Here is a 23,904-nt window from a genome sequence, read left to right on the forward strand (position 1 = left end):
AAGCTTTTTCTACAGAAAGTTTCTGCTGAGCGAGCGACTGTAGAGAAGTGTGCATACCCTTACCCTCTGGTACCCTTACCCACTCACTCTGAGGAGCTCTGGCCTTGGTCATCAGGAAATGGCCTTTGGCAAACAACATGTAAGCAGAGGTGAAGCCACTGTAGTGCCAAGGAAGTGTTAGTGTTAGTGTTAGTGAACCCCAGAAGACCAGTCAGGAGCCGGTCTGATGCAGTCACATCTGGGCCTTATTTGAGCTAGCTCAGGCTTAGCCCACTGCTTACACGCAGGACAGTTTTGGTGGACAGGAGCCCAGAACATCTATAGGGCAAGGTTTTATAGAAAGCAGTAAGCAGGGAGAGGGAGGAAGGGGACCCCCCCCCCCGTGTGTGTGTGTGTGTGTGTGTGTGTGTGTGTGTGTGTGTGTGTGTTTCTAGCCTGGCAAGTAGCACCCAGTTGGAGAGCTACTATGGCCTTTAGCATAATTGGCTGGTATGGGGAGTCAAACCATAAAGTTAACTCCTGCTTCCCTCTGCATTGGTGGTTGTGAGGCAGAGGCAGGCTTGCAACCTATGGGTGCAGATTTGTTGAAGGGATAACCTGAAAATGTTGGGTTTGATGAGGGAGATTAACCTGGAGACACTGGTCTTGTTTGGGGTTAGCCTAGAAGCTGGAGCTTGGGTTTTGTTGGGCGGTGACTTGGAAACTAATGCTAAGTTAGTTTATCCAAGTTCAAACTTATGTCAAGTTCTCTAAATGGAGTCTGAACTTAAAAAATTTGGTCTCTCACCACCACCTCGACTTCCAGATCTCCATGTGCAGCTGTCTAAGTATGTGTCAAACTCGTGGCAGTGAGTGGATGAGTGGGAAGGGTAAATAACCTTCCAGGAACACGCCTGGGAGGCAAGGAGTCCAGTCATGGTTTTAGAGAAGGATTAAATGGAGCAAACAAAGGGAGGAGGAGAGTAACACCAAGGAAGGAAGAGGGGGGGGGGGGAGCTGGGAACCGCAAGGTGCTCTCAGAGCGCTCTCAGACAGTCTGGGGCTTTGTACATGGAGATAGGCCTGATACTGTGTTTGGGGTTGGTCTTGTTTCTTCTGTGAACCAGACTACCTTCTTGGTGTGTGTGTCCTGTAGTGCTAGGACCCTAGGAAGGGCGTGCTGCTTACGGCGCGTGCTGCTTACAGCGTGTGCTTTTCCTTCTAGGTGGCCCAGCAGCACGAGTGAGAAGCCAGAAACGGACAACTGGGACGCGTGGGCGGCTCAGCCCTCTCTGACTGTGCCCAGCGCTGGCCAGCTAAGGCAGAGATCAGCCTTTACACCAGCCACAGCCACTGGCTCCTCCCCATCTCCCGTCCTGGGCCAGGTAGGGGCAGCTAGTGAAGGCCGAGTGTGATCTGCACCTGACGCTGTCACACCAACCGTTCCTGCAGACACTTGTTGGCAATGTCATTTCCAAGCAGCCTCCTCCTCCAAGGTTGGGTTGGCTGGCTGAACCTAGTTCAGAAAGTTGAGACTTACTGTAAACCTCAGAAGTCAGAGGGCTTCAGCTCTCCTCCCTGCGTCTGTCTGAGTAGCTTCAATGAAAAAGTGTCTTCAAAGTTGCAATGTTGGTAGATTAAAAAAGTATGAAAACTACCACAGGGAGAGCCAGGAAGTGTGTCAACAACTCTGGGACAGCCCATTTGGCTACCCCATCAGTCTGTAGTGGAAAGGGTAGGCTGATTTCAGACTAACGGGGAGCCCTGCTAAAGAACAGTGTTTCTGAAAACATAGGGGTTGTTATTGTGAACATTTTTCCTTTAGTTAATGTAATGATGATAAAGGAATCAAATCAACCAAACAAACGCAAATGCCCATCCTGGAGGCCCCAGTAGATCACAGGGAGTTTCAATTAGGGGAGCTCCCAGGCATGTGGGGAAGTGGTGGGCAAGAAGAATGGAGCCGCTGAGCAGCCGTGCTCCCGAGGGTGCTCAGCGTAGGAGCATAGACTCTGCTGAGTTCCTGTGTCTGAGCCATGGAAAGGGGGAAGCAGAGCAGGCCAGGCCATCGGGTCGGAGGCACACTTGAGACAGCAGGAACCCAAGAGCGTGCAGTAAGGGTGTGGGGAAGGACAACTCAGCAGCAGGGCCTTTCCTCTGCCCACACTCAACACTCAAGCCCAGTGACCAAGGAGGCACTGCGCCTGAGGCACAAGAACTGTGGGGACAAGAGTGGGTTCTAGAGCCTAGAGGAGAGTGAGGTGGTCATGTCATCAAAACCCGCTTAGGGCAAAGAGACCCCTATGGATAAGTAGAACCCCCATCTCTAGTTGACTTGAGGGGGCTGGGTGTGAAGTCAGTCCAGATTGCAGTAAGAGGAAGCTGAGCCCTGAGAGGCCTGCTGGCTTGTGAGGGCAGAGAGGAAAGCATAAAGTGACCGTCAGTCCCTCTAGGTGAGGAGCAAACCCTTAGGGCCTTGGTAGTAGAGAGGCTTAGAAACTGGACGGGGAGGAGTAAGGGATTCCCTAGGAAACTGAACTCAGCATTCTCTAGCAATACCACCCAGGTCGAGAGCAGCAGTCATGAGACCGTAACCTCCTGACTGTTAGTACAGTCACGCAGAGGCTGTGCAGGCGTCTTTTCTGAACATTACAGCGCCTTCAGAAGATTGCCATCTCTTTGGGAGATGTGGAAATGAGGCTTGGAAAAATCTCTCAGTTGCTTAAGTGTCATGGAATTAACAAGTGGTGAGCCTGGGTTTCAACCCTAGTGTTCTTGTGTGACTTCGGGCTGTTTCAGAAACCCACACAGGAAAAGGTGCTAAAAGAGACATCCTGAACGTCTGTAGAGGCACAGAACAAGTTGCTTCCCTGTCACTCTGGCCTGGAAGTCCCTGAGTTAGTTGAAAATTAGACAAGGCATAAGCACTGCAGATGGGGCAGCAGACATGGACAGAGATGGTGATTCTGGGGCTGAAACGGGGGAGTCAGCATGTTTTAGCACAAGGGGGTAAGGATCTGTGCAGAGCAGGGGAAGGGTCACGGCACACTCCTGGGAGCTACTGACCAGTTATATGTTTGCCTGTTTGTCCAGTGAGATCTTAAATGACCGCAGGCAAGTGCAGGCAGCTCTGGACCGGCTGTCCTTGGGCATTGACTTTTGTTCTTTATCCATTTATGGGTAATTGATATGAGACTTGTTCTGTTTATTTCTTTAAGTCATCGTAATGACTTGAAATAGATAATAAGTGCCTCACCTGCCTTTGCAGCCTTGTCTCCTGCTCCACCCCTCCATGAGCCGAGGCTATCCACAGCCCCGGATCCTGCTCCTCCTCCTGGACCACTTGCTGTGCACTCAGCGTGTCACCTCAAGGCCTTTGCCTGTGCTGTGCCTTTGGCCTGGGGTGACCTTCTGCAGCCCTAGCTCTCAGAACCCTTTAAGGCCCAGCTCAAATGCCTCTTCCCCTGTGGAGCTGTCCCTGGTGCCCGGAGGCAGGATTTGTCCTCTCTCTGACCCTGCAGGGAGGCAGAGCTTCTGTGTAGTGTATTTCACTCCACCAGATGACACACCTGGCTGTTTTCATCTGTTCCTTGCACACTAAGTTCCTTACTAGAGAATCTTTTTATAGCACTTCAAGGTTAATAAAATGCTTTATCCAAACTATGTGGGGAGAGCAGAAATGATATTTTCTGCATTCTTATAACCCCACAGTGTCTGGAATTATGGGAAATAAAAAAGCACCGTCCAGGGCATGGCCTGTTTGCATGTGTCCACACAAACTGAAATGCAGTCATTCCTAAAATGTCTGCGCCATTACACTGAAATACAAAAGACTTAGAACGAGTGTGGCTGGAGCTGGGCAGCCTGACGGGTGGGGCTCCTGTCTGCACTTCTGAAATGAGCAATTGCTGAGAATCTTGAGGTGTCTAGCACTCATGTCAGGTGGGGGCACCATCCTTTGTGGCTGTGTGTGTGTGTGTGTGTGTGTGTGTGTGTGTGTGTGTGTGACAGTGTGACAGTGCGTGCGCTGTCTTGGTTGGTAACAAGCCACAGTGTAATCACAGACGCTTTATGTTGTTCCACACAAGGGTGAAAAGGTGGAAGGGCTCCAAGCGCAAGCCCTGTATCCCTGGAGGGCCAAAAAAGACAACCACTTAAATTTTAACAAAAGTGACGTCATCACCGTTCTGGAACAGCAAGACATGTGGTGGTTTGGAGAAGTCCAAGGTCAGAAGGGTTGGTTCCCCAAGTCTTACGTGAAACTCATTTCAGGGCCCGTAAGGAAATCCACAAGGTATTTTTATTTATCTGCTTCTCTTTGATGAAAACAGTATTAGAAATGGTTGTTTGTGCTAGTTAAGATTCATGGATGGGGGCTGCAGCCTGACTGTCTTCTGGAAAACTAAGTGTATTTATGAAATACAGAAAGTGAGCCTATTCTCGTGAGCTGCAATGCCCTGGCAGGGAAGCCTGTACATCAGTGTTCTGTAGTTGGCTTGTAAAAGGATCTCTGAGTCTTCTGGGAGCTCTGACTCTTTGTGCCCAGTACCAAATACATGCAGACACTTAAGATCAGGGCATTTGGGAAAGAACTGGATGAGTTTGGAAGAATGAACTGATGGCTTTCTTCATTAGTGTCTGCATGTAACCGAGAACCACACGGTTGTTATTGATTACTAACATTTAAAGCTGTCCAGAGCCAACTGCTGGCTGTAACAGGGAACAGCCAGTGGACATACCGCCCATGGTTGTTCTAGTCAGTGCTGAAGAGACTGGCACTGAGCCTGTGGGAGAATCCCCAGCCTGGACTTGGTGGCTGCTGGCAACATCGCTGTGTTCTAACCCAGCTGCAGGTGACTGCTACAGCTGTGGGCTCAGAGCTTTCAAAGAGAAAGCAGCGTCATTTGGTATTTTCAGATGAGAATTAAAATACTCTTTTCTTCCCTTCTCACAGCATCGATACTGGCCCTACTGAAAGTCCTGCTAGTCTAAAGAGAGTGGCTTCCCCAGCTGCCAAGCCAGCCATTCCTGGAGAAGGTGAGGACCTGGGTGTGTATGGGCTCCTTAGAAGGTGGGGGACATTCAGTGGGGATTGTATTGTTCATAATGACTGCATCCACTTTAAATACTCTGTTCACGTCCCTTCTGCCTCATGAACACTGAGGTAAAACAGGTTGTTGGCCTCTGTTATGCAAACTACTTTATGAAGTCCTTTCAAAATAGTGCTAGAGCCACTGAGTGTCCAAAGCTGGATTCTCTGATTCTATCTGTCATTGAGAGAAGCCCACTGCATTCCCTAAGGACCAGGTCTGAGCGTATGTCCCTCATGGTCTTGCTTCCCCCATAGCGGATAACTGTGCTGCATCCAAACTGACTACTCAGTTCAGTGACCTCTCAGTCCACCCCAGCTGAGGCAGGAGATCACCTCTCTGTCCTTATGTGAATAACTAAGCCAGATTCTTTATTCCTGAAACACTCATTTTCAGTATTTATTACACAAATAATTAATTCCCTTTCTCCTCTGATCTCCACTGTATGGCATAATCCTAGATATCATATGCCAGACTATAGGAGGTATTATTTAAAAGTTTTTAAAATGAACCAAACCAACATGATTAAGGCCTCACTGGGCTTTTGCATGGTCACGTGGTAGGTGTCAGCTGACCAGTGCCACCTGAGTTAAGCACCCATGTGGCAGTGCAGCAGGCTCTGCTTCCAGGTGTCAGTGGAGGAGCTTGGTGACCCCCTCACAGGTGTCTGCGATCATCACGTGAAGACAGTGTGCTCAGTGCACTGCGGTGAAGCGGTGTGTTCCTTAGAGACCTTGCCAGTGGAAAACAGAATGCTCGGGATGATTACTTCAATGGCGGCAGCACAAATGAAGGTTTACCTAGTTCAGACTCCCAGGAACAGTGTTCTATTCTCAAGAAGATGATTTAAAGTAACTACTGTCTAAGCATAGTTATCATCACTACAAAAAGAGACCCCAGCCTTTCCCACATAACTCTTGTTATTTATTTTTATCTGAACTTGTAGGATTATCATCTTTACATATTCACACTTTCTTAACAATTATTTTAGCACTATTAGAACAAGTCAAAACTCTTTAGATAGAATATACCTTCAGCCTAATTAAAAGCAAATTTTACCTCTTCCTCAAAACAGCAAATTGCAAAAACGTGGGTGAATTATATGTAATCAGGTCTCACTCGTAGGGGAGAATTCATATTCTGGCCCTCTCATAGTAAATGCATGAGAGTAAGTTATTGCCTCAACTTGCTCATCTGTAAAGTGGGCATAATAACCACCCATTGAGGGAGAAGTTATTATAGGGACTATGAGAAAACTTTTGAAGCTTTCAGAGTGAAAGCCAGTGAATGTCTGACTTCATCTGTTGTCCTTATTTCCTTGCTTACTGGTAAAGCCACTTAGAACAGTGAGCGTTCTCCTCAGACAGCAGTGTGGAAGAACATGTACAGAGACTGCAACCCTTGAGGTCTTAGTAAGCAGCCAACCACTCTTACTCCTAGCGTCAAGCAACAGAACAGAGGCAGATTCCCATATCAAATGGTTGGCTGCTTTGAAATGAGTTAGGATAAGAAAACCCGGAAAGACTGCTGGCCTCACGGAAGGAACACTGGTAGGAGGATGTTGGCATTAGAAATTCTGAGAAAGGCTATTTACAGATTAATGGGCTGCGTATTAATAATACATTAAATATCATCTAATTTAAACTGTAAACTGTATTTAAACAGATCATCCATTCAGAGAGATCTAAGTAGTGGCCCGGACCGGCCTGTGCCTCTCTCTTAAATGAAGCCTGCTGGGAGCCTTCTGAAGTCCCTCGTGGAGTCTGGCTTTCCTGAGGCCTTGTGCAGGGAGAGCGGGGCATGCGAAGCCTTACATTTTGCAGGCTCCGTATATTTTGAGCCACATTACTGCTCTCAGCTCGGGGTCCCATTTATGAGTTTCCTATTTTGAAGGCTACACCAAGATTTTAAATGGATTTAAGGAAGGTGATTTACATATTGGACAATCCAGGAAATGTATAGCGTGCTCAGCATAGCAAAAATGGCCAGATGGGAATGGGCCGTCGAGGAAACAGATGTGACCAGTCAGTGTCCAGAATACTGAGAAATCAATAAGCATGCGAGTTACAGGAGGAAAGAGGACCGCCTGCTGGAGCATTGATCTCCAAGAGGTGCTTGTGATGTGCTCTCTCACTTCTAACTGTGGAGCGTCATGGTACTCACTTGGGTGACCTGGTATCAGCTGTGGGGCCAGCACTCAGTGCTGGGTGGCCTCAGCCCAGGTCCCTAGTCACCTGCTTTTGAAGGAAACCCCTGTGGTTAGGGATGCCCACTTAGCTCAAACGTTAGCATTTTGTTCTGTGTACTTATTTCAGTTTTCATTAGGAGGAGGCTCTTCACATTTGCCAGGGGGAAGCTAGCAAGATGGCTCAGCCAGTAAAGTGCTTATAGCCAAGCCTGACACCTCATTGTGATCCCCAAAACCTATATGGTGGAGGGAAAGAACCAACTCCTGGGAGTGGTCATCTAACATCCACACATGAGCCACAGGCAAAATACTATGAATGTAAAATTGGCAAACGGAGATCTGTATACCAAAGTTCTAGCTGCTAGCCAACCTTGCGGTCTGCAATGAAGGGTTTTATCATTTGTAATGTGTTACAATGTAACAATACAGTGTCTGTTCTGAAATGCTTCATTTTGTTACTTAAAATACACAGAGCCCTGACAAAATGGATGGAGCTAGTGTCTCTTTCTATGAATGTTTTGTACTTAGTGTCTAGGATTTGACTTGACTGTGTTCTGAGCCTCAGGGTCAATTCAAAGCAAAGCAGAGTTCTGCTTTCAGTTGCAGGGACAGGCTCCTGTGGAGTGCACACCTCCAGCTCCCACCACTGGGAACACTGGGGCTACTCCGGGAGACTGAGTCCCAGGAGTAGGTTTTTCTAATAAGCTTGTTAAAAATGATTGGTTATTTTCTTAGCATAGGTTAGGGAGATAGCACTCTAGTCAGTAATCCACTGTACCTGCTGATGCAGCCTGGGTGACAGCAGATGTCCAACCATAACCAGATGCTCACGGTTTTGTTTGGCTCTTAAATAGCCCCTACCATTTTGTATACACGACACTGTATGTTTCAAGTGTCACTGGGGCACTTGAATGGTGAAAGGTGTATCATTTGATTGATATAAAGGGTGAGCTGTACTTGAAAGTCTTCTAAAACTGTAACATGCTCCCCTCAAAACTGAAATACAGATATTTGCACACCAAGCCTTCATGTGAACACATCCTACCCCATACATAGCACAAAGTAGACACTCAGTGTTAACTAAAGCTAAATGTGGAAACATTTTTAATTTAGAGGTGATGTATGTAAGTCACAGATCGTTCTTGATGCTCAGTCAGATGTGCGGTGTGCTTGCTTGAGCTCCTGTGGCGGTCCTTGCAGCAGCCCTCCCGCGTGCACTGCATTTATATGTGCAGTCCGGACCCTGGAGCCTGGGAATGGGGCCACCCTAGGTTTTAGTCCATGCCTAGTGCTTCTTGAGTGGATCTCACCCTGACTTCCTGAATCATAAACTTGCCGTTGCAAAGCTGTCTGGGATTGTTAAACAATCAAGCTTTCTCCATATCTCAATATTTCTCCAGAGTTTATTGCCATGTACACTTACGAGAGTTCTGAGCAAGGAGACTTAACCTTTCAGCAAGGGGATGTGATTGTGGTCACCAAGAAAGATGGTGACTGGTGGACAGGAACGGCGGGCGACAAGTCTGGAGTCTTCCCTTCTAACTATGTGAGGCTTAAGGATTCAGAGGTAAACCCACATTAACTGTTTCCTCTCCTGTCTGTGTAGTGGGTCTCTTGGCAGGGAGTCACAGGTTTGATGGTGAGATGCTGTGTTGGGACTCTGCTGAGTTCTGGAATGTGCTGGTGACTAAAGTGGCCTGCAGCTGTCTGACTGTCTCCTTCAGTGCTGTGGCCTCCTCCATGCAGAACTCCAGGGTTAAGTGCAGGCTGCACTGGGGGCTTGCTCCTGGTCACTCTGTTCCAGTGCTCAGTGCTGACCGCATTCCTGCATGTAACCAGCTTATGATTTTGAGTAAAGTTGCTTAATTAGTTCTTCTGGGTCACGCTCACAGCAACACTTTGAAGGTAATGAAGTTGTTCTGGTGATACTGACCCTGAAGAGTGGGCAGTAGAAACTTCCAGCTCTGTGTTTAGAAAGACATCAAATTCCCGTAGCTCGGTCTGCTTTGGAAATTGCTCCTTAGATTTCTGAGTGCAGAGGATGTGGTCTTGAGGTGGTGCAATCGTGGTGAAGCAGTTGGGGTCGGAGGGTGGTTTATAGTGGCCAGGTTCAAGTTAGGGGAATTCCCTGGTATAATTATAGCTGTTTAACAGAAACAGAAACAAGCCCATAGGAGTGGACCTTAGTTCTTTCAAGGGCAGTAAATCCATAGTTGCTCTCTTCCCCTCATATCTCCTAAGCACTGAGACAAAGCAGCTGACAGAGAGTAGAGGTGGCATCATTGGATAGACATGAGTGGCCAGGCACTGGCTGTCACTTAATTTAAATGCCAGACATAGGGAAGATTGGCTTCTGTATAGGCCTTGTGACCCTAGTGGCTCTGGTGACAGTGAGCCTTGGGACTTGTACGTTTGCCACTGACCTCCTCTCTCCAGGAATGATTTTAGTGTGCTGTTAAAAAAAAAAATTAAAAAAACCTGTTGTTTGGGAGATGTTTGCTTACTGCAGTATTGGAAGCAGTTTGCTATGTCCTGGGTGTTTGTGTAAGACTGCCCACCCTGCAGGATCTGGCAGAAAGGAGATGGGGCAGCTGGCTTGTTGAACATCATAGATCCAGAAAGGGAAAATCCAATCTCCACACCCCCCCCCCCGCCAGCCCCCCCCCCCCCCCCCGCCAGCAAGTTGGCTCCATTAAGATTGTGACGATGACATTTCAGGGGTAGGGAACGTCAATTGCAGCCATCAGTCTGAAAACCTTTGGATCAGGTCAAATCAAGGCCATCTGGTTCTCATCGAAACTTATTTTTGTTTTTTTGTTTTTTTTTTTCATTGAAATTTTGCCTAAGTTTTTTGTGTGCATGGATGGATGGACAGACAGGTACAGAGAAACAGCCTTAATACATATTTAAGTAACATAATAAAAGTAAGCTGCTACACTGAAAAACCAAAAGCTCTTTCTTACATTACGTTCTAATAAATTACAGCTTTCTGCCTTAAAGCATCCAAAGCCTGCAAACAAAAACAAGGAGCATTGTGGCTTCAAGGCCGACTGGCCTGTGAGCTGTTTCTTACCACGCCTGCAGGGACTTCGTTTCTGGCTGTGGAATAGCTATCTGCTAAGATTTTTAAAATCAAATTCATTCAAATGACAATAAAAATATGAAGTTAAGTGTGAGAGCAAAATCCTACCAAACTTTAAAGAAAACAATGCACCGTGGTCCAGCCATGGGTCTGAGGGTAGCCCCTCCTGCTGACCTCTGGGACGGCTTTTCTGTAGACTCAGCCAGGATATAACCCAGTCCCCTCTGCCTGGCCGGAGCCCCTTGACCTCTGTGGCTGGACAACACCCATGGCGCTCTTCCGTTCAAGGAGCATTGCAGTTATTGCAAGTTTATGTGCAGGAGCAGGTGCAAGCACTCTTTCATTGCTGTGTCCTTATTTGATACACAGACTACAAAAATAGCAAGATAATAATAATAGATTAAATCATCAATAATTAATTGATTTAATAAGTTAAACAATTAGAGTAAAACTTACTTGAAACCTTCCTCTAGTGGCCATTCAGTTTAGTGCTGGGATATAGCAGTAATGATAAAAGCATTCCTGGGGCAGCTGCGGCAGTTTACCTTCATAGTGGCTCAGGCTTGGCTTTATTAAACCCTTTGTCAGATTTCAATTGAAAGGCTTAATTTACTACTAGGGTACGCACTCAGGGGGAGCATTAACTGACAATAAGCCACTTTGTCACACAGATTGCATTCTGGCCCCTGTCCTGGCTCCCTGGTCTCTGCTGGCTGATTCAGCTGGGTTAAAGTTCCATGGGTATCCAGGAGGGATTCAGACCCAGAGTGTTTCTGGAATACTTGGTTGTTGGGAAAAAAATATGGATTGCTACTATTGTTTGTGCTTCCAGCATGGAGAGAGAGAGAGAGAGAGAGAGAGAGAGAGAGAGAGAGAGTGGTGCTCCTCCGTGAAATGGGGTGAACACCATGCAGGACAGTAGGCCCCCTCTGGGGAGAGAGAAGTCGGGGGAGGGGGTGGGGTGGAGCTCATCCTCCCAATGCTGGTGCAGTTCTTAAAGAGAATTCTAGTACAAATATAGTGAAATGCCAATGTATTTAAGGTATTGTCTAGCGGTGGACTCAGATGTCTGTAGTATCTCTGTACTGTAGTGCAGGAAGTACTTCCTGGCTAGCCATGTGGACAGAAAGTGAGCCGACAGGGCGAGCACAGTGCTACTGGCACAGAGCCTTCTGTTGAAGTTGCCGGCTCCGGGGTGTGTCTGAGCCACCAGCAACCCAGTCTTGAGCCTCCTGGCCTGCAGGGCTCACATTTGCACAATCACAGAGAAAAGGGCCCCCATTTCCACCCAGTTCCCTTAAACACTCCCTCTTGTTACATGCATCCACGTCTCCCCAGAATGAAAGGGGGTTTTAGGGCTCCAGTGGGTTTGTATCATTAATTATTCTTCTTAAGTTGTGCGATGGACTCTTCAGCGTGCCAATGAGACCTTTTGCTCTGTTTTAAGGGCTCTGGAACGGCTGGGAAAACAGGGAGTTTAGGAAAAAAACCTGGTAAGTTACAAACCATGCTGCTTGTGTTTCAATGTCAATGAATGCACTTGATTGTTGTTCCCCAATCTTTGTTTATTACAGCCAGAATTCTACAGTAGAGGCAAAGGGGTCTTCCCTGACAGTGCCCGGCAAGATCCTTCCTTGTTAACTAACTGTATGGCTCTCAAGTGTGTCTGTTGCCACAACTGTGGGGAATAGATTTTCCCAGGCAAGATGGTGGGAAGCTGATGCTTACAGAGCCGGGAAACTGCAGGGTCATCTCGTTGGGTTTAGAAAGCACTCAAAGCTCCAGTAACACAGCCGTGGAGGTCAGAGGCACAGCAACAGCATGGCGTGATCGGTCTCATTAATTTAGAATCAGGGGCTTTCCCCAGGCAAACAGTGAAGGTACCAAATGATAGCCGTGCTTCAGAATCCAAAATTTTAGTTTATTTAAACAAAATCACATGTTCTATTAATAGTGGCGTGAAAGAGAGGAGGAGGCAGCTGTGAAATGATACGGTTGTCGTGGCCTGGCTTCCTGGCCATCGAAGGTGCTGCTGTGCTCTGTGTCCTTAGGGAATTATAGGTCGGAATGTGCACTGCTCTGCTGAGAGGCTGTGCTCAGCTCCAGCTGGGCTCACATAGCCAGGAAAAGAAGATTTTAGTCAGAGCACAAAGCTGGGCCTTTGCCATTGCCAGGAGTTGTCTATACTTTCAGCAGGCGCCATTCCCGAGGGTCTGGATAGTTACTTACAGCGCTCAGATGGGCCTCACTTTTCCTTGAAACTAGCAAACTGCTTGGGGACACAGGGCCCTTTCAAAATGCCAGAACAAATCTCCAGCTAGGATGCCAGGTCCTTTGAGGAGCAGAAACAGCTGATGCCAAATAGGACACTAATTGGGACTTTCTCCAAACCAAAAACTTGAAATCTAGAACTTGTCCTTCGCATGCCAGAGGAACGTCCTTCCCCCCCCCCCAACCCCCCAGGGCTCTTGGCTAGACACAGACTAGTTGTGAGCTGCCCTCCAAGCTTTTTGCCTTTCTGGGCTTTCTGAAGCACAGACAGGCTGTTTCTCCTCCTCCTGTTGTGGTGGCCAGCCTCAGATTTCAGGACAGAGTGGTAGGGGCGGGTTAAAGTGGCAGGATCTTACTTCTGCCCTTCACACTGCAGAACAGTAGGCAGTGCTGGAGTGTGGGCCCCCTCCCCCACTCCTCCTTCCCATCTCTCTGTACTTTGTTCCTTCTTTCTTGCCAGCCTTCCTTTCTTTCTGTCCTTTCGGGCTCATTGAGATGGGGATGACTCTGGAGAACAGTTCTGGATGGCTTCAGGGAGCCATGGCCTGAGCTGCACCAGCCAGCCTCTGGGCCGTGGCCCTGCTGGGAGTCATCCCGTAGGATCTTTCAGATCCAGGCAAACTGTAGAACTGTTTACATTTTCTTTCTTTTTTTTTTTTTTTTGGTTTTTCGAGACAGGGTTTCTCTGTCCTGGAACTCACTCGGTAGACCAGGCTGGCCTCGAACTCAGAAATCCGCCTGCCTCTGCCTCCCAAGTGCTGGGATTAAAGGCGTGCGCCACCACCGCCCGGCTACATTTTCTTATTTCTATGCTGAATTACTATTCTTACATAAAGTTCTCATAACTCTGCATTTCTCTTATAACTTGAAATAAGTTAAACTCATGGTTCTGTGATCCAAACCAGAAATTCCTGGTTCACTCCCAGAATAGGAGGCCCGGCTGATTTGGTTGTGTTGGTGGGACTGACAGACGGTTCTAAGCTGTGTGTAAGTGAGCTGTAGCCAGGCTCCTGTGGGTTTCTGAGGAAAATCTCATTTCCCCTATCAGTATTTAGGCCGAGGGAAGCATCCCTCAGACTTACGGAGATGGGAGCAGGGTCCTGGCCCTTCTCCTGTGTTCACAGTGACTGTGGGAGGTTCTTTGACAGGACACATAGGGGCGGGCAGGATGCGACCTCCTGGCAGGGAGCTGGTGAGTCATAGGACAGTGAGGGGCCCACAGAAGTCTGAGCTAAGCAGAGAGATAAACAAGCAGGGCATCTGCACTGTGGCTCCCAGGGAGGGATCTCTTCTGCATTCACTCTGATAGAACGCTGCAACATTTGATCTTGTTTTCCAGAAATCGCCCAGGTCATTGCTTCCTACACTGCTACTGGTCCCGAACAACTCACCCTGGCTCCTGGTCAGCTGATTCTGATCCGAAAAAAGAACCCAGGTGGATGGTGGGAAGGAGAACTGCAAGTTAGTGTCTCTACGTTCATTTAAAATTCTCTGTCTAAGCATGAACACGCAGTCTCCAGGAACAGCATCTCACTCACAGGACAGAGAACCCTCGTTATCTGAACCCTGGGCCTGACGAGGGCTCTTGTGTCTGAGAGCTTAGTTCTGAGCTGCGGACCAGCTGAACACGTATCCAGTAGTTCAGCAAGCTCAGATTGGGAGTGCATCAGACTGGGTTTACTCAATAGGGCCTGCACAGAGACATCCTCATGCATCGTGGCCTGGCACACAGACGTAGTGTTTCGTTGGAGGTGTTTTGGGATGTGCTAACATGGCAGGTGTCTTTCATGCAGCCTATATTCGTCATGATGTTGTTTTCAGTTGCTTTGTGTACCAAAATCACATCACTCATTCACCGTTCTGACACCTCCTTCAGTTCTCACTTCCAGACACAAAGATACCACAGAAGGGTGTCAGTGTGTATCATCGTGGTAGCAAGTTAGGCTGGTCATGGGGTATATCTAAGGGGAGCTTTGTGTAAGGACAAGAAAATGTGTATGGTGTTCCATGGCTCCATAGAAATGCTTGTTATTTGCAAGGATACAGTGATAACACAGTTGAGAACTAGGGTACCACCTAGTCAGGTGATTAAAATGGCCATCACCAGTGGAGACAAATGGATGGTACTTGTGCAAACATGCTACCTAGTAAGGGCACAGCATCAGCACTGTGTCAACAGTATTGCACCAACTGGGTGTAATCCTGAGCAAACAAAAGGTAAAATGAGGAATATGTAACTGTGCACCTCTAAAGCATCCACCGTTAAACTGATGGGAAGGAGGTAAAAGAAATAGCAGCAATACTGACTTTCACAGAGTCTGTACAGAGATATGTGACGAATCACTGAAGCATTGTTAACTGTACTAAAACATCCATAGTTCAACTCTTAGTACTGTGGTTCACGTTTTTAATACATCCTATTGAAATATGTAGGGTTAAAGAACCATGATTTGCAGCCAGGGATATACAGAGAAATCCTGCTTTAAAAAAAGGAGGGGAAAAAAAAAAAAAAAAAAAAAAAAAAAACAAGCCATGATTTGGGGGGTGGAGAGATGGCTCATTGATTAAGACCTGAAATAAGTTTTCAGTGCCCACATCAGGCAGCTTACAGCAGCCTGTAACTTCAGGTCCAGGGATCTGATGCTCTCTCTTGACACCTTTGTGTACCCACACACGTGTATACACATAAATAATAAAAACATTTTTTTTTAAGAACTGTGATGTAAGAGCCTGGTGATCAAGTGTTTCAGGAACAAATGACGGAGGTGGGGGTTTAGGAAGGGCTCTCAAGAGCGTGTGGGTGGCGGCTGGGCTGGGTGTTAGCAGTGGATAGATCCATGTAAGGAATGTGTGCGTGTTTCGTGCACTGTTCTGTTAGTGCTACTCTCCGGTAAGTTCGTTTTTTGTTTTTTTTCCCCTAAGTAAAAGGTTATTTTTTGGAAATCGGTTCTATATCAGCTACAGCTAGCCCAGTAGCAGGGCTCCGCCTCTCAGGAGTTACTGCTCTCCAGTGGTACTTGAGAAGATGAGACTTGAACTTCCTTGTGTTCTGGAATCTTCAGTGATCCTGGAACCAGCCATACATACAGATACACACATAGGAACGTAAGAGACTAGCCTGCTGGCTCTCAAGCAGGAAGTGCCTCCCTGCTCCCCTCCACCTTCCTCTTAACTCGGTGAACCCCAGTCTGGGACTGCAGGCTCACCCTGGCTCAGCTCCATCCACGTTCCTCCCTTTCTTTATGAAGGAGAGTGTGGGCCGTGGCTCACCACACTGGCATTTCTTAGTGGCCTGCCAAAGGGCAACACTTCCCACCAGCTGTCTGGCTTTATATGCAAGAGCAGCATACAGTGTTCCTCCTTTAGACCCTAGTGCTGGGGCCTGCTGCATAACACAGGAGGTCCCCACACGTGGACTGATAACCCATAGCAGCCCCTTTGTGAGAACACTGACCCTAGAGAGTGAGCCCGTGATAGCTGCTGTCATGATGTGCCTGTGGCCTGACTATCACATTAGCTACTGAGGCTCTGAGGGGTGGTGTGAGAGACAGATACGTCTAAGACAGAAGGCTGGGTGTGGCCATGGAATGCTGAGGAAACTCCTCTGGGAAGTCTGCAGCTCGGCTGCAGCTCCCGCTGCACACAGTTCCCTGCTCACAGCTGTGGCCAGGCCTATCCCGAGTGAGGAAGGAGGGCCTATGCTGCACACATGAGGAAGGACACACTCTTGGCTCGAAGAAAAGCCGCAGTGTGCAATGTAGCTGAAGGTCAACTTACGCAGAGAGCTATCTGGGGCAGCAGAGCCCTGGCCGGAGGTGCTGGTCAGGAACAGTGGACTTGTTGAAGAATCCAGTCCTGAGTCCCCAAAATTCATTCTGCTTTATATGTGTGAGGACTGGAAACCTATAGTCTGTCTGTCTTCCTTCCTTCCTTCCTTCCTTCCTTCCTTCCTTCCTTCCTTCCTTCCTTCCTTCCTTTTTTTAGACATGGCCTTGGCTGTCCTGGACCTCACTGTGTAGGCTAGGTTGGCCTCAAAGTCACAAACATCCAGCAGCTTGTACCTCCCAAGTGCTGGGACTAAAGACCTTCACTTACCTTTGAGAGTCTTAACTATGTCATCCAGGGGTGGTGGGGAGGCGGGGGTGGGGGGTGGGGGGGAGGCTCAGTTGACATTCTCCTGCCTCTAATGGTAGGATTGCAGACTTGTGTGGCCAGTTCTGGCTCCTCCCCTGCTTTGGAATGTGGCTGTGATGGCTATGGAGACAGCTGCTCAGTCCAGCGAGCCATCTCTGTGCAGCTGTGCCCTGCTGCTGGTCCTCCGGTCCATGTGTCCCTCTGCTGTCCAGAGTATTCTCATGACTCCCGTTGTCTTCGTCATTCCTGTGAGGTTCTCCCCAACCACATCTCTTCCTTCCTTGGCAGCAACAAGTATGGTCGAGCCTCACTTGGCAGTTTGTCTGAGGCAGCCACACCCCTGGGCCTTGGGTCTTAGTACCATGGGTCATGTTACTCCTTCCCACTGACCTCCGGTTCCCCAAGGGTTAGCCACATCTCACTTCTCCCAAAGGCCTTTGGGGCTCTTAAAGCCTGTAGCTCTGTACTTTCCTCTGAACTCAGGGTTGGTTTCATGTTCAACCACCAGCTACTTCCTAGTCAGTGCTGATGATATGATGCAGACTCTCCACAAATGTTTGTTTCTACACTTAGGTGATTGGCTCTGATCCTTAAAGAAGCATGTATTTTAGCTTTACATCCTGACACTACATAAGAACAGTGTGGAATGTCCCTTGACCTCACACATGCCTAGCATATGTCTCTGTGTGGAGACTGTGGGAACAGAGTGGAGAGTAGCAAGGAGGCCTGTGATCTGTCCTTGTAAAGCAGCAGAGGTGAGCCAGAGTGTGCTGGGAGCCGTGTGGCAGGGCTCTAGCAAAGAGTTACTGGCAGATACACAGTGCAGTGTGGATGGCAGTCCTTGACTTGATAGGACATGACTCCTATCTGGACAACCAAACTCTGAGCTGTGTCTAGAACTAACCCAGAGTTCTCCTTGAGAACTTGATAGGGAGTGTGATGTGCTTCATACTATTTGGTTTTATTTTTTTATTTATCTGGTGAGTAGGTCATGTGATTTAAGTTAGCAAAAAGCCTTCCTCTAATTCTTGACCCAACATAAATAAGTTATTTTAAAAATCTATTTATTTTTAATTTTTATTTTATGTGTATGGGTGTTCTGCCTACATGGGTGTCTGCGCACTATGCGTGTGCTTGGTGTCTATGGAGGCCAGCAGAAAGTACCTGATCCTCTCTCTTTTTTTTTCAAGATTTTATTTTTTTTTATGTGTATGAGGAGTACACTGTAGCTGTCTTCAGAAGAGCAGTCAGTGCTCTTTAACCACTGAGCCATCTCTCCAGCCCTACCTGATCCTCTTGAACTGGAGGTGCAGACAGTGGCTAGTGCTGGGGGTTAGACTTGGGAATGCTGGGGACTGAACACAGGTCCTCAAAGAACAGCCAGGGCTCTTAACCACTGGGCTAATGGATGCTTTTATCAGAGCTTTCTTCCAGGAAGGCAGGTGTGCGTGCCTGCATGCGTGTAAGTGTGTGTGTAAGAGTGTGTGTGTAAGAGTGTGTGCATGCCTGCGTGCGTGTGTGCGTGTGTGTGTGTGTGTAAGAGTGTGTGTGTGCGTGCATGTGTAAGAGAAAGAGTGTGTGTGTGTGTGCGCACACGCACGTGCATTCACGTGATGTTTTTTCTCCTGACAGTATGAATAGACAAGGATAGTCTCTGTCTTCATTATAGGCCCCATGTCTTATAACTTTTCTGATATCATAAAAATGCTCAGTATCTTGGGTCAAATCAGATCAAAATAAACAAATGAAAAAGGCAGCAGAAAGATTGCCCAGTGCTATGAAATTAGACACTGTGAAGGTCCCACTGCCACCTGTGAGCCTTGTGGCCTCTGAAACAGCATCATGTTGAGCGGCTGCGTTCTGTAGACACTGGTCATTGTCTGACATCACATAGCGCTCAGGCATGGCAGTGCGTCTTAGCTTGACATCCAACTAGTCTGTACCCTGGACACTGCCATGTATCTTTCCAAGTTCGGTTTAGCCATCTCAAAGCCAGAGTAACAATACTGTTGCCGTTAGAGTTGTCCCGACAAAGACCTGCAGTGCCTAGCTCTTCCCCAACACTCACGGCATTAACCAGAATGTCTGCATCACCTGAGTCTAGCAGCAAAATGCTAACTGGTTTTCTATCTTTTTTTAAAACAATTTTAATTTTATATGTATGGTTGTTGCTTGAATGTGTGTGTGTGCAACTTTGCACACCTGATGCCTGTGGAAGCCAGAAGAAGGTATCGGATATTGTCCCCAGACCTGGATTTACAGACACTAGTAAACTGCCATTTGGGGCTGGGAATTGAACCTGGGTCTTCTGGAAGAGCCAGTGCTCTGAACCCTGAGCCATCTCTCCAGACCCTAGTTTTCTATCTTAGCCACACCACAGGATATTCTGAATGTGTGATCTAGAATCCAGTCCTTGGGAAACATCCCGGCTCTGCAGACCAGTGGCTGCTGCTCTTTGAATGTACCTGAGGCGTGTGATTTCTGTGACAGTTAGTGTCTTTGTCTCAGTTAGGTGTGAGCGGTGCACGATGCCCTACTATAAAGCAAACTGTGTAAGAAAGGTGGGCTTTGATGTTTATAAAACATTATTATTTTCTTCTTAGGCTCGAGGGAAAAAGCGCCAGATAGGGTGGTTCCCAGCAAATTATGTCAAACTTCTAAGCCCTGGAACAAGCAAAATCACCCCAACTGAGCTACCTAAGACCGCAGTGCAGCCAGCAGGTAAGACATTTGTGGTCAGTCCGCTCCCGCTTGGGTTTCTCATCTAAAGCCGTGTGTTGTTTTCACGCATGCTTGTACTTGCTCTCCGTGGCCTTTCTTTGTCGAGCACCACAGAGCCCTTGTTGGACACTGCTAGGGCAGCTGGGAACCTGTGGCGTTCAAGCCAGGTGTTTCTCTTGATGTCCTAGCTGTTTACACTGGGATCTGGGCATTTGGGTTGGGCAGTAGAGAGGGCCTGAAAAGCAAACTGCTGGGCCTCGGTAGGTCAAGAGCTGGAGCCGTGGGGGTCTGCTGGTCAGAATATGAGAGACCGAAATAGCTATTGTTTGCTGGGGACGGGGGGGGGGGGGGGGGGGGGGGGCAGCTCACCAAGCAGGCAGGATGTTCTGTGTATTCTCCTGGAGCCGGCAAAGGCAGAGGGCTGCAGTTACCTGGCTTGCCTGCTTTCTGATCTAAGGCAGAGTTAGCTGTTCCCTGACTGGACAGAGCTCAGGGGAGGCGCAGACTTCATTTTAGGTCTTTAGGCCTCTGTGCTCAGTGACGTCTGTGGAGAGCATGAAACTGTTGTTCCACCATCACTATGTGTGATTGAATGTGTGTAGTGTGCCCCTGTGAAATCAGCTTAAACTTGCTGTCCTTGTAAGAAACGTCAGGACCTGTAAATGTGACTGACCTCTGATCCCCAGCTGGTCCTCTCTGCATAAGCTAAGGCCTTGTGTAGGCTGTGGGGTGGGGTCCATCTGCTGTCTCCTAGGGAGATGTGGCAGTACCCTCTCCTGTCAGTGCACGAGCCCCTCAGGATGGAAGCCCTGAGCCATCTGCAGAAGTCAGTCTATACTCTGAGCTAGAGACTTTGAGAGCCTGAAGCTGCATACAGGTTGGTTAAGAACGATAAAGACTCCAGGCAGTGAGGGTGGGTCAACCCATCGTGCGATTGAAAGAAAGGGAAAAAAGGAAAATTGTGGTCGAGTGTAGTCATCTCTGAGACAGGAAAACAGTGGAGTCACCTCTTACAGCACTGGCTTAACTTCTCCCTGAGGCAGAAGTGTAAGATCAGGTGACAGCTGCATTCCATCCATAGAAAGGCCAGGTCCGAGGCTGCAAGCTCAGTGCTATAGCACACGTGTGATGTGCATGTGGCCCTGTGTTCAATCTTCAGCATCCTCAAGAAACTAAAGACAGTAGAGTGCTGTGGCCCCTGGCTGTCTGCACTATGCAGTGGAACTGGGTGGTACAGCCAGATCTTCAGAGTCAGCGCTCTGAGCCCTTCCGATGTGCTCTGGGTGAGGATCCGTTATCTGCTGACCAGTACCGTGATGGGAGGAGATGTACAACATTTACGATTGTGTAAAAATATTGCTGTCATCTTAGAATTCAATCCTTCCTCTTCCTCTGTTGCCCACACCTTGAAAAGCCCCTTTGGGTCCCCATCCACCTCACTCTTCCCCTTCTGAAGGGAAAAACCCATCCAGAAATGTGTGGCAGCCAGTAGCTGCTGCACTTGCCCCACCGGGTGGCCAGCTGCTCACACGGCCCTGTCTCTGCAGTGTGCCAGGTGATCGGGATGTACGATTACACCGCACAGAACGATGACGAGCTTGCCTTCAGCAAAGGACAGATCATCAACGTCCTCAGCAGGGAGGACCCGGACTGGTGGAAAGGAGAAGCCAGCGGGCAAGTGGGGCTCTTCCCATCCAATTATGTGAAGCTGACCACAGACATGGACCCCAGCCAGCAATGTAAGTGCCCTGGCGGCCCGCTTCCTCTCCTCTCTGGTTTCTTCCCGTAAGACATGCAGCATTGCTCTGATTCTGCCAAGCTTGGTTTGCAGAACTTAAAGCAGACCACTGCTGCATTTGCAAGTCTCTTTGAAGACCTTCTGTGATGCAAAACTATCTCGTGGGTTTTTTGTTTTTGTTTTAAATTTTCATTCTTTCTATAGCATGCCCCCCTCCTTCCCGCCCCCCCCCCCTCCTCTTTTTTCTTTTCCTGTTTTTTTGGAATCATTTTGGCACCATGTTGTGTACATGCCTGACTCATTTTCCTAGCTTGAATTTTGCTCATTGTTTTGTTTTGCTTATGTGTTGTTTTCCTCCTTTTTCTAGGAATCATATGTTGTCCATCCCCCCCTCAGGCTTGAAAGTCCTCAAAGAGACCCACTATCCCATATCACTGCCCAGAGGGATGATGGGAGATGCAGCCTTGATCATGTGACTTGCAGCATGATCACCTACTGCCTTCTGAGTAGAAGAACTCACTGCAAAGCAGTTTACCTCATTTGACCTTAGTTGCATGTGATCGAAATGTCTGAGTCACTGCGTGCAGAGGCAGAAGCAAATTGCAGAACTGACAGGGTGGTGGGTCCTTTTGTGGCTTTTCTAGTCACTCAGACTGGCGGCTCCGCCTTCACACGGGCGCTTTCAATCGTTTTAAAATTATTTTTAAATATGTATTTTAGCCTTTTAATAAAAATCAATCAATTACTTCTTTGCTATTTTGGTTTTGCAAAAAGACCCACTATCAAGGAATGCTGCATGGACGTTAAACACTGTTCGAGCGTCCATAAACCTGAGACTTGACGTATCTCTGCCGTTTGTCCAGTGGTACCAACCACAGTGTGTAGTTTGGGGCTTTTCCCTGCCGTAGAGCACAGAGGAGCTGGGTGTCCCTGTTTTGAAGATGTGTATGTAGACTGAGCCTGACTCAATGGAAGGTGTTATGCTTGTTTATGACTGTCACATGTACCTGTCGCGCATGTACCATCTGTACTGAAGAAGTAGCTCTTCCCGTGGCAAACACTACCACCGTGTACAATGCTCTCATCTACTGCCCTAATTTTATTTTGCACAGTGACCTTGTAGCCACCTGAGGAAGCACGAGTGTTTCCGTTTGGTCTCAGATTTATCTAGTTGTGCTGGTGTTTTGTTTTGAGTTTTTAATTCGGCATGTCTTCATACCATACACCAATAAGATGCCACTGCCCAGGTGGTTACGAGCATCCGTGTCCACTGTCTTAGTCTCTGTTACATGAAGTTTTATTCCAGTTGCTTTTCATGGAATATTTTGAACAAGTAATTTTCTTGACAAGGAAGAATGTATAGAAGTCTCCCTGCAATTAATCTCCAGTGTTTACATTTTTAACTAGACTGTGGGGTTTCTACAGATTAATATGAAACGGCGCTCCTGGCCCGTGTGCGTGTTAACTCGTGCTGTAGCTGAAGCCATGTTTGTCTTTAGATATTAGTTGGAAGCTCTCAATAAAAAAAAAAAAAGATAAAAAGAAGGTGCCCACTGCTGACAGCACAGAAAATGGGTTGTGGGAGCCTGAAGCACCATTTCGCTGTCCTAGTAGCAAGTGTAACATGGCGTCCCTCCGGGTCCCTCCTGGGGAGAGGCCGTGCTGACAGTGTGTCATGGTGCTGAGGACGGGCAGCCCCTCCTTGTCTACCTGGGCTTCAGTGTTTTCATGGATATGAATGTAAAATATATAAATATATAAACTTGCAGCTTTAACAATTGTAATACAACCTTTTGGATTAGTTATGTGTATAGATAATTAAATCTTCATATAAAAGTTAGATGGAAATGTCTCTGTGTTCTTGCTCTTGGAATCTTGCAGTGGTGAGGGGCACCACACAGACAGATGTCAGCCATTGGCCTGCCTGCGTGTCAAGTGTGAATACACACATAATCCCTGAGTGGGACCTCCCATCCATATGTAAATGGTGGCTCCTCATTAATCCTGGTTTCCAAGCATGGAAGTCTACCATCCAGCATAGCTGTCAGCTCTCTCTTTGGACTTAGAGTTTATGTTGTTGACACATTGACAGGTGTGTGATTTGGCTTAGGGCACAAAACACTGGTCCAAAAATCGTGTCATAATAAGAAACTGGTGGATGCCAGAATCTACTTGGATAAAGGCAGACTTGCATATACCCCTGTTCTGTGGGATCACATCAGCTAGGCACACTCTTGTGACCTTTACAGAGACAAACCAGCCTATACACGGATGGCACTGTTAGCCATGAAGGGCCCGTGACTTGACGCTGGCCTTGAGGACCTCACTTGATGGGCCTGCCTGCCCCTCGCTGCGATTTTACCAAGTCAGCAAAACGTTTCTGGGAAGAGGGTGATTAATCTACCGAGTGCCGAGTGCCCTGCTGGGTTCTAAAGAGCGGACAGGCGAAGACCACGTCCATATAAACATGGAGTGTGTGTTGTTTGAGCATCCAACACTGGGGGACCCAGGGCGCGGGGTTGTGTGCTGCGGGGCAAAGATAGAAAACCCCCACAGGGGGTGCAGGGGAAGAATACTGAAGTGGAGACCTAAAGGGTCAAGAAGGAGCCAGGTGAGGTGGACCTAGTTGTCAGAACAGTAAAGACTCTGGAGAGAGGGAAGGGCCCCTCCTGTCTCCCATCCAGCCTCTCATGGAACAATG

General features: G+C 47.9%; 1 protein-coding gene across 5 annotated transcripts in view; it reads left to right on the forward strand.

The window, feature by feature from the left end:
* Nucleotides 1–23,904, forward strand: part of Itsn1 (intersectin 1) — a 181,309-nt gene that overhangs the window by 119,115 nt on the left and 38,290 nt on the right. For 3 of the 5 annotated variants that reach the window (XM_034514696.2, XM_076943156.1, XM_076943157.1), the window contains 8 exons: nt 1,205–1,364; nt 4,068–4,273; nt 4,934–5,016; nt 8,658–8,824; nt 11,787–11,832; nt 13,950–14,071; nt 19,348–19,465; nt 21,013–21,204. In XM_034514696.2, coding sequence (XP_034370587.1) covers nt 1,205–1,364; nt 4,068–4,273; nt 4,934–5,016; nt 8,658–8,824; nt 11,787–11,832; nt 13,950–14,071; nt 19,348–19,465; nt 21,013–21,204 — 1,094 coding nt within the window. Of the gene's footprint in view, nt 1–1,204; nt 1,365–4,067; nt 4,274–4,933; nt 5,017–8,657; nt 8,825–11,786; nt 11,833–13,949; nt 14,072–19,347; nt 19,466–21,012; nt 21,205–21,570; nt 22,749–23,904 lie in introns of those variants that run through there. The other 2 variants (XM_034514698.2, XM_076943158.1) reach the window with 2 other exon arrangements.

This window comes from Arvicanthis niloticus, chromosome 12, assembly GCF_011762505.2.
Source record: "Arvicanthis niloticus isolate mArvNil1 chromosome 12, mArvNil1.pat.X, whole genome shotgun sequence".
In the NCBI taxonomy this organism is placed as follows: domain Eukaryota; kingdom Metazoa; phylum Chordata; class Mammalia; order Rodentia; family Muridae; genus Arvicanthis; species Arvicanthis niloticus.